Raw genomic sequence first — 10,231 nt, 5'->3', positions numbered from 1 at the left:
AAACAACTCCCTCATTTAAATGCTTTTAGTCTGGTAGTTCTACTTAAATTTACTCGGCGTGTGCCGTGTGTATGAACAGCTGGAAGAGAGATCACACCTGAATGCACGCCAGAGGCTCGTTGGTCCAGATAGAGTAGCCTCCGACCACATAGATCCTGTCATCGTGGACCGCTACGCCGGACTCGTTTTGACCTGAGGACGACAGAAGCAACACAATGCTTCACTGTGCCAAGCAGAGGACATTCTGACAATATGACATCCATGTCCCCCGAGAGACCGGCGAGATAAATGCAGAAAGACAGGACACAGGTGGGGAGGGGGGGCTGGTGTTCGGTGAGCCAAGATTGAGCTCCTGCGCTCTTCCCTGTGACTTTGCCTTCAACTTTTCCTGTTCTGAAGCTCCAAGTACAGTACAGACGAGGAAAGTCGAGTGAACTCTCAACCTTGTGAGAAGACAATGACGTGAACTCTGAGTCAAACCGCATCCTGCAGCGTGCAGTGACACGATGGATCACAACACTGACTCCTGTCCTCGGGGAAAGATTTGGCTCTTCAGCTGCTAAATGCTCCTCCATGTTCACCAGCTGGTCACTGCTGCACGCTGGCTGTTAACCATTTGGTGGTGAACAGGTAGTTTTTTCAGAGCATTTTCCTCTAAAAGCAGCTGTGAGCTGCTGGCGACAGTCAACCAGTGCAGGGATGGCTGCACACTGGAGCTGCAGTCAGGTGATCTCTGTCTGCAGGTTCATCTGGTAAGGTTTTACTTGGGGGGGGGGGGGGGGGGGGGGCAACGGTGTGCACAATCACACAACACAATGTGGTTAATCTGAATAATGAAGCCAAAACTTGCCTTCTCCTGGCTTCTTATTAGCTTTTGCAGTCCAGTAAATGTTCAATTTATAGATTGTAGCTCAAATTATATTTTACCACCAGAACTACATTAAATGTTAGGTGCATCCTGATTCTCAGCATTCTAAGTCAGAGTATTTTATTATGACTTTATGCAATTTTGCTCATAGTATTTCAAACTAAGCCCATGTTTTATCATGTGTGTCCTGCAAATACGAAACTCTGAAATGTTTTGAGAGTTGTGCAACTTTCTGTGCTCACACATTTACAATTTAATAAATTGTAAAAATGATTTACTTTGCTTTGGCAATAACAGAATTTCTGAATGTAAATCACAGAGAAATTTACAAAAAACAAATCACTTTTAGAGATGCACAACGTTCCCTCAACAGTAACTACTTTTTCAAACATACCATCATCCTGATCATCCCGTCGAGGCATGGTAGCCACGATTTGCTGTGCCTGGCTATGACTATTACCATTTTCCCAAGGGCACAAGTAAAATATTGTGTTATCTCAAGATAACTAAGCTAGTTTTCTCATAAAGACAAGAGTTTGTTAGCATGTAGTCAAGTTTGCTGCTCCATGACTCAAGGACGAGCTCTGAGCTAGCGAGCTAGCTAGCTAGCCAGTTGCAGCCCACATAGTGGATGTGGCAGGATCGAGGGAGATCTGGAACACGCAGTAATGCAGGCCTGCTCCGTTGAGCAGCTGTAAACACTGCAATGACTTTGAAAATATAAAGGAGTTTCCTGCACAGAATTTGCTTTTCCTGAGCTTGTTTTGCAAGGGCGCCTTCACTGCTGCATCCTGGTCCTAAAACCCTCCAAAGACAATTATGATTGGCTGAGGGAAACAGAGGGAGCCAGAGCGTTCGTTCTGCTACAGCAGAATGGTAGCAGGTGGAGCCAGACATCTCTCCAGAGCTGGAACGACTGGCAACATGAGACTAATTAACTTTACGGCTTTTGTTTTCGTGCTTGTATCTCTGATTTCTCAAGATTACCTTGGCCTTTAGTTACCTCGAGGTGACCAAATAAATCAACCTGTTATCAGGAAGAAATGAGCTTAGTTAACACAAGATGATACAATAATGTAGACATTGTTGTCTTCCATTCTATGACACAACATTGTGGCTTCTCAATAGTTGGCATGTTCTTGTGTGGTAATGTTATTGGCGTCACATCGCCGTCTTGTCATTACCTGTCAAGAGATTTGTAACTGACAGTGAAATCACATAGGAGGATTTCACCCTTAAAAGAATGCAACATTGATCTTCCTCCAGTTGACTAGCAGGTTTGCCTTGGACTTGTTGCCATAACAACAGCACCAGATGCAATGCAAACCAGTTTCAGTTAACTAAATAATCCAGACCTGTCGTGAGGGGGTGGGGTGGGTTTAGACAGTTGGGGCACTAACTGATGAATCCTATCCAGGCATCTTCAAATCTGAATCTGGGTGTGTTGTCCCTGACTTGGCCCACCCGTGAGGAGGCTGAAGGAGCAGCGTGTCCACTGGTCCAGGTCCATGTTGTAGGAGTCAATGTGGCGCACCAGGATGCGGTCGTTGTTGTAGTCCAGGTCGTTCCCCCCTAGCACATAAAGCTGTCTCCTCACCGCCGCCATAACGTGATAAACTCGCCTCTGCAACATGGGACTGCGGGCTAACCACTGGTCCTGAAGAGGAGGAGGAGGAAGAGGAGGTGGAGAGTGAATGAGGGGTTAAAGATGATGGAAGAGAAGGGAGAAAATGATGAGGAGGTGAGATTTAGTATGAGAGAGAGAGAGAGAGAGAGAGAGAGGTGGGAATGGAAGCGAAGGGAAGGAGGATGAATAAGAAGATTAATATTTAAGCATATCCATGCATGGGTAATTGATGTATGCTCAGCGCTAGATAAATAACGTGACACTGGAGCTCTGGTTTCTACTAATGACTTCCCTCCCTATTTCTAATCATATGTTTCAGCCACTCCATTTTACACTGAGAATCCCTGCTCATTTCACTAAGTGTGTCGAAGCTTATTTTGTGTCAGTGCGTGTGTATGTGTGTGTGTGCGTGTGAGAGAGAGAGAGAGGGCGCTTGATTGAGGCAGAGAATGAGAGTGTATGTGTGTGTCTGCTGGGAGCTGACGGGTGGCCATCTGTTGAGGGTAGAGTGGGTGGGGGGGTTGCTGTTGCTCTGGCAGGTGAATGTAGATTCATGGTGAATACAAATGAGACTCTCTCCCTCTTTCTTTCTTCCTTTCTTTCTTTCTTTCTTCCACACCGACCTGTACAAACATAGACCCATATGGATGTGCACCTCATTCACACACACACACACACACACACACCTCATACTTCTGTACTGCATGCAGCCTTACTTACACCCATGGCTCATGAAATAGCATACAAAAACAGAACGTGCATCTCAGTGCATTCCTCTGTGTGAGTGAATGCTGCAGATGACATTTCATTTCATCTGTTTTTTCTTTATTCAGGTTGTATTTAAGACATAAAGCTAAACTCTGTGTGTTCATTAGGATGATTCCAAGTTTTATTTTCTTTATTCCAATTTATTCATAAATGTATGTTATTTGATTATGATTCCAACCACATTCCAAAGAATGCAACTTAATATGTTTTTTTGTTGTTGTTTTTGCAGGATGCCATTGGTTTCCATTAATTTCCATATGGCGTGATAATCAAGCAGCAGATTCTTCAGATTGCCGTGTGTAATCCATCACGGTGAACAGAGGATGGACCCAAAGATCCATTATTGTTTCATGGCGATGGAATTCAAAAGCAGAAAATTAACAAAAACACCTCAGACAGAATTTTCAAAATAAAAATTTGCATACACGTTTAACATAAATTTGTTTTTGGATGTCTGTTCCCAGAGTTCCATGGGCCGCTCCCCTAACCCCCTTCGTTAAAGGATGATACAGTGAATAGGATGCATTTGTGCATTTTCTATCCTACTGTTCGCACACACACGGTGATGCACTGATGGCGGAGGTAAAGGAGTGAAGAATCTTGCTCAAGGGCACTTCTGGAGGATCTCAGGCTTGAATACATGCAGCTAGGAACACAGAGACCTTCATGATCTGGTACCTTGTAAATCTGGCCAACATACAACCGCCGCGAGCAAAGGCAAATATCGCAAATTTCATCTCACGGCACTGCACAGCCTGTCCAAAATTAGCACAGGATTTCATCAAACTGAAAAGACAACTGAGGGTCAACCAGCTTTAAGTGCCTATCTGTGGAAATGAAACAGCCATTTTGCTGTCCTTTCATACCTTTCTTTCGCTGCTCTATGCTTTGTCAACTCTTCTATTCAACTCTTCAGCTTGGCAACCAGCTCTGCAACACCCAGTGGGTCGTATTTGAGACATGAGTTTCTTCATCCTCGACATCACTACTGAGATCACTTTTTGGTGAAGTTGTGATGTTTAAGTTTGTTTAAAACAACATACTGTAGGCAATAAATTGGACCAAAAATCCAGACGTAAGAGTAAAGATACAGAACAAAATTCTTATTTGCAAAATTTTCAGTTGCTTGTTTTTTGTTTTTGTTTTTGTTTTTTTGTCAGTATATCCAATAAACAGTCCAGCTACAAAAAAATCCGAATTTTCTGTTACCTTTTTGATTGTTTAGGTTTTAAAGGGCTAGTTACGAACTTTTTGGGCCGGTCAGGCAGTGTAAGGGAGATTTATCAGAGCCGTCTCCCTGAGAACAGCTGCCTGCTGTGACAGAGGGGGTGAGAGCAAACCACAACGTGAGAAGTTCTAGAACCGAGGGAATGCCAGAGTTGAGCTGTTAGTCTGAGAGTTCTCCACCACGACAACTCCTACCACATGAGACCTACCAACATCGTCGCTGTTAAAAGGCGACTTGACAGAAATAGAATCGCACTCCTGTATTGCTGTCATGCTTTTCATCAAGCTGAAACAGACACGAGATACACAGAAGCAGATTGACTGCTGAGCTTCAAGCAGGTGGCTTAATGCTGCTAACCTCCCTACTTTCTAAATCCACACTGTTTTTTTAAATTTTCAAATTTGTGGTGTTAAACAAAGCTGACTGTTACAAGATGGGGGGGTACCGGTGTTTTCATAGAGCAGAGAAGCTTGATGTCGGACATCTGCATGGAAATGATGGGAAACAACAGTATGTTTAGCTTCAAGTTAGTAGTAGCTAGTTACCTGCTCTGGGTCGTACACCATCAGCCGATTCTGGTACTGAGCCGTGTTTGTCACCCCCCCTGTGAAATAAAATAACACTCTGGGTTGTTAGCAGAGAGCAGACATGGTTAGTACAAACAGGTATGCGCATGAATGCTCAGAATCAAGGTCATAGCAGAGCAAATGTTGTGTACTCTATCTTGAGACTTTGGTCCCCATTAGCGTGTTTTGTACCTGAGACCCAGAGCAGGTTTTCAGCCACACAGCCAGCATGGCAGGAGAGTGAACGATCAAAGGGTTGGACAAACATCCATTTGTTCCTCTTGGGGCAGTACCGCTCCACCGAGGGTAGCACCTGCCTCAGCTCGTTCCTACCCCCCACTGCATACAGGTACTGACCCAAAGCTCCTAGGACAAAGTGTTCTCTGCAGGCTTTCATGGAGGCAATCTCAGTCCAACGGTTCCCCCTGGGGTCGTATCGACAAGCAGTCCTTACCGCACACGTCCTCCCAGTGGCGTGTTCCACCTCCCCACCCACAACAAAGAGGAAGTTCCCCATTACAGACACGCAGTGGTGGCTGCGCCCAGTGGGCATGGGTGCCAGCTCGCTCCAGTTCGACCCCCCTGCCACACGCACCTGCTCCTGTGCAGCTGGGTTGAAGTAGCGCAGCTCCCTGACCCTGCACACCTCCCGCTTCCGCCCACCAACTATGTAAAGGGTGAGGGACTGGAAGCGAGGCCTAGTGCGGGCTGACTGATGGAGGGGCTGTGAAAAGGTGGCGTGGTGGTAATCCAGGGCTTCCTCTACCAGGCCAGCCGCAGTGGGGCTGGACTGGACCAGCGGATGGCTACGGGCCAGGTGGTGCAGTGTTGGTACGTCCATCAGGCCGTAGCGGACGTGTTGCAGGAGGTCCTCAGTGTACTGATAGCGGCAGTCATGTTCCAACCACAGAACAACAAACTACAGGAAAGGAGATAAAAGCAGGGGGAGAACCGGTAAAAGGTTAATCAGAAAGGTGAAATGAAAGAAGGTCGGCATGCGAAGGGAAAAAAAAAAAAGGACAATGTCGCTGTCAAACAGAAGGGAGCATTAAGCATGAAATATACCAGGAAGGAGAGATGGAAGAAGGTGAAAACACTTGAGGTGAGAAAACAATGGCCCCTAAAGGGAAAATCTGGTAAAAACTGGTGCGGGGCTGCTAATCATCATTTTTTTTCATGGCACCTACAGGCTATGATGGCAAGACTGAAGCAAGCCAACACACACACATGCGTGCTCACACACAAACACACACACACACACACACACACACGTATTTATTAATCAGGAGCATTCCATATAAAGACTGTAAATATCCACAGGCACACTCCTTTGTTTAATGCAGGCGAACTGGGTTGCAGTGAAGGGATGTAATTGAACTTGAGCGCTGTGGAAGGTTATTTAGCTGCGGCGAGGTGTGAATGTGGGCGAGATGACTGGAGATCGCTGATACCATTATCATAAAAACAATGTGCTTCTCAACCTAATCTGTGCAGCGGCAGAGGACTCACTACTTCAGTCAAGGCAATGGAGGTGGCTCATTGTTTAGTGACATAACAGACATTAAGATGCAGAATTCGATGTGTGCAGGATTAAAAACACTTGATTCACATGATCTTCCCTCCAAAGGTGTGGACATACAACAAACATGCATGTCAGGATTCCGTCATTTTGCAGTATCTCACCCTCCCTTTCTCGAACGCTCACCCCGCCTCTCTCCTCTTTATAGCTCTGAAGTGACAGTGTGTGTGTGTGTGTGTGTTTGTACATGTGCGCGTGCACTCTGGCAGCTGACTGTGAAGGTCACGCTGCATCACACAACTTCCTCAGGGCACAGAATAAATCAACTACTTCTCCCTCCTTCCCCTCCGCACTGAAAGGGAAAAGTGCAAGAGTGTGTGTGCATGAAAAGGATAGAGTGAGGGGAAGAGATAGTGAGGGAGAGAGGTAAGGGGAGAGGAGGGGCTACATGAAGGCAGAGCAAAGGATGGCAAGAAAGAAGGAAGAGAGGGGGGAACAAAGCCAGAGAAAATGTGATTTCCAGAGCGTGAGAGACTCTAAGAAAACTCTGACTGACGATGATTGACGGCCAAGCTATATCGGTCTGGTATTGGCGTGCCCACCCCCCAGCCTTTCGGACGATGGCCCCCGCTTGCCGTTCGCTTCCGTCTGATGCTCAAATTAACCTTCTGGGCGAAGTGAAGGAGGCCCAAAGCAGCCTAATCAGAGACTGATTATGGTGGCGGTGCCTGGTTAAAGGGTCAGGGTAATTGTGCCATCAGAGGCCTGATTGTTTTCAATCAGACGGGCGGCCGAGTGACAGCTGGGGGATTGGGGCCCTGATGGAGCCGCGGAGGGCCTAATCAGAGAAGAGAAGGGGAGAAAGACAGAAAGGGAGAGAAACTGGGGGAGGAAGGGCAGGAGGGGAAGGCTGATTGGTGCAAATGAACAGTCAAAACGGCAAGTCCCCACCCCGCACTGCCGCCTCACCCCACACACACCTTGGCAGTTCATCAAACACACATACATGAACGCTCACATGGATGTATGGACAACAATCTATCACACACTTGAGCCCACACAGTCAGAAACACCCACCATCTGATTGCATATCCTCATTAATATAAACAAACCATAGTAGAGATGCAGATGGCAGAATTTAGTTTGTTATTTATTTGTTATTGTGTCTCTATCTGTGTGTGTGAGTGTGTGTGTTATTTATGCTACTTTTACACCAAGATGCAATTTGCTCCAATTCAGAAGCTGATGATTGTTTCTCACTTTGATTTTCATCAAAATATAACCTATACCACAATTTAGCACCTTAGCAGTGCATCTCGTCTCCTTACACAAAAGACACACACACACACATTTGGAGTACCTTCCATATTTCTTCCTCACTCAGGGAGGTAAGGCGGTCGCTCTTGAGCACCTCCCTGAGGAGGCGGTAGGGCAGCTGTAGGGCCTCATCCTGCCGGCTCTGGCTCAGCTCAGACAGGTGCTCCACCAGGAAACCCACCACAGCCTCCTCCAAGGCCGGGAGGTGGAACAGGTCTGCCACACGGTACAGTTCCAGGTAGTTCACACTGCTCAGTTCCTGCAGGGCATGAAGACACACACACACACACACACACACACACACACACACACACACACACACACATTCAGACGAACACACTGAAGTGAGTTGTGAGGGAGAGCTGTCAGATCATGTGACCATTAATGAAGATGGATTTTTCCAACGTAATGAAAAACTCACACATCATTCTGAGAAATCCATCAATGAACAGAGATTTATAGCAAGGAAACACATGTCACCTGAATCCTTGTTATTAGTGACAAAGCGACAGCTATCACTCCATCATCATCATCACCATCCAGTCACAGCTGTGTCTTTGTGTAACCCTTTCCTTGTTCAAAGGTGGTCCTATGGTTCTTATGCACAGCAGAGGAAGATACCACAGAGATCTCAAAAACGCAGAAATGAACATGCACGCACGTGCTCTATTACGCCAGCCGCACAGATACAGTGTTCACATGAACCCCGAGTGGAGTTCCATTCAGCAGGTAAATGATAAACCAGTGAGGAAGAGAGACGAATGGAAGAAAAGGAGCGGAACAAGACTGCCATCTTCTGGCCGTCCTTGAACACCTACAGCACAGAGAGCAGACGTGCTGTCCAACCTGTACTAAAACCACATTAATGGGAGGACTGCAGGAATTCACGTGATTTACTGTTGACAACGTAATACTATCACCGCTAGTACTACTTCTAATAATAATGATGATAGTAGGGGTTGACAAAACAATTGATTAATTAATTATAGAAAAAAATAACAACAAATTCACACAAAGTCTCGCACCCTTGTCCCTTTGATCTCTACTTGGTTTTAGCAGCGGAAGGCAGCAAAACACCTTGGCTGCAGCTGGTCTGTCAGTAAAAATCCAAAAAATCGATTAAAATACACATATAATAATATTAATAATAATATTATGAATAATAATAATATAAAAGTAACATTAGTAATAACATACATTCACCAAAATCTGAAAAATGTAAAATACACATCACGGGTAAAATTGATGCAATCAATTCAGATTATTAATTAAAACATATTCACAATTTGCATCAACTGATAGCCCTTATGATAAGATAAGATAAGACACAAGAAGATAGTATAATAATATCCACTGACTGAATATTTTGAAGGGTGTAAAAACCTTCAATGAGCATTTGAAACAGAGAACTTCGAAGGCCTTCATTAAAGGACAATGGCGATGATACAAATGATAATCACGTAATCATGACAGTCAATATGTCTCATCAGAATCAATCTGGATGAATAAGTACTATCCATGGCCCGTGTGGTATTGATCACATACTCAATATTCAATTATCTGCACATCACTATCCACCATATTGGAGGTAGATGATAGTGACAGGCTGCTATATCTGATTTTTAATGCCAGTATTGGCTCAGTGTGTACTGGGAAATCAATGTTAATGATGTGGCCTTACCTTCTACTAACTGCTCAGTCAGAACACATGTGTAGTTAAAGAGATGAACTGACTTCTGCAGGACTTTGTTTTGTCCATAAAGAAGGATGGGCCGGTCATCAGCATAGACCCGCAAGTGTGAGGCCTTTACAACCACCAGAGGGCACACTAGAGTTAAGTGTGCCAATGTAATTCAACTCTATAGAATTGGGATGTGAAATACAGTATAAAAAAGATCAGTCAATGTTTCTACCTCTGCAAGAACTAGATTTTTTTTTCTCTGACTGTTCCAAGTGATTCATGCCAGTCACTGTGATAGAGGACATGAAATAAGCTGCTGGCTGGCCTCGTTCTTGAAGACACCTCTAATCTGGACTCAGGCGGCCTGGCTGACAAGTATCCACCCGGCTGAACTGAGAAGCATGCTCAGTGCACACCAGCTCAAGGGTTTCCGTTCTGTCGCTAACTGGAAAGTTAAAGGGGAACTCCACTGATTTTACACATCTGACACGTCTGTTTTCATGCTTTTCCTTCAAGTAATATCACTCGAGTCAGTACTCTGACTTCTGCAGTCTTGCTCTCATCGCTGCTTGGAGCTTGTAGTTTGCCACATAGCCGTTACCTTAGCACATCCAAATCCCACACACGATGAATGCACCAGAAACTACAAAAGCTGCC

At 45.2% G+C, this 10,231-nt stretch overlaps 1 protein-coding gene across 2 annotated transcripts in view; it reads right to left on the bottom strand.

The window, feature by feature from the left end:
- Positions 1-10,231, bottom strand: part of klhl32 (kelch-like family member 32) — a 28,817-nt gene that overhangs the window by 1,942 nt on the left and 16,644 nt on the right. The window contains exons 6-10 of one of the 2 annotated variants that reach the window (XM_086219194.1): positions 7,937-8,152; positions 5,250-5,976; positions 5,037-5,095; positions 2,333-2,525; positions 98-192 (exon numbers count right to left, since the gene is read on the bottom strand). In XM_086219194.1, the coding sequence (XP_086075320.1) occupies positions 98-192; positions 2,333-2,525; positions 5,037-5,095; positions 5,250-5,976; positions 7,937-8,152 (1,290 nt within the window). Of the gene's footprint in view, positions 1-97; positions 193-1,855; positions 2,526-5,036; positions 5,096-5,249; positions 5,977-7,936; positions 8,153-10,231 lie in introns of those variants that run through there. The other variant, XR_015118604.1, reaches the window with a different exon arrangement.

Source organism: Aulostomus chinensis, chromosome 11, assembly GCF_037954235.1.
Source record: "Aulostomus chinensis isolate RoL2024-O1b breed Wild chromosome 11, RoL_Achi_v1.0, whole genome shotgun sequence".
Classification (NCBI taxonomy): Eukaryota; Metazoa; Chordata; class Actinopteri; order Syngnathiformes; family Aulostomidae; genus Aulostomus; species Aulostomus chinensis.
Note: the sequence above shows the minus strand (reverse complement) of the source record. Positions and strands in the feature narration are given on the sequence as shown.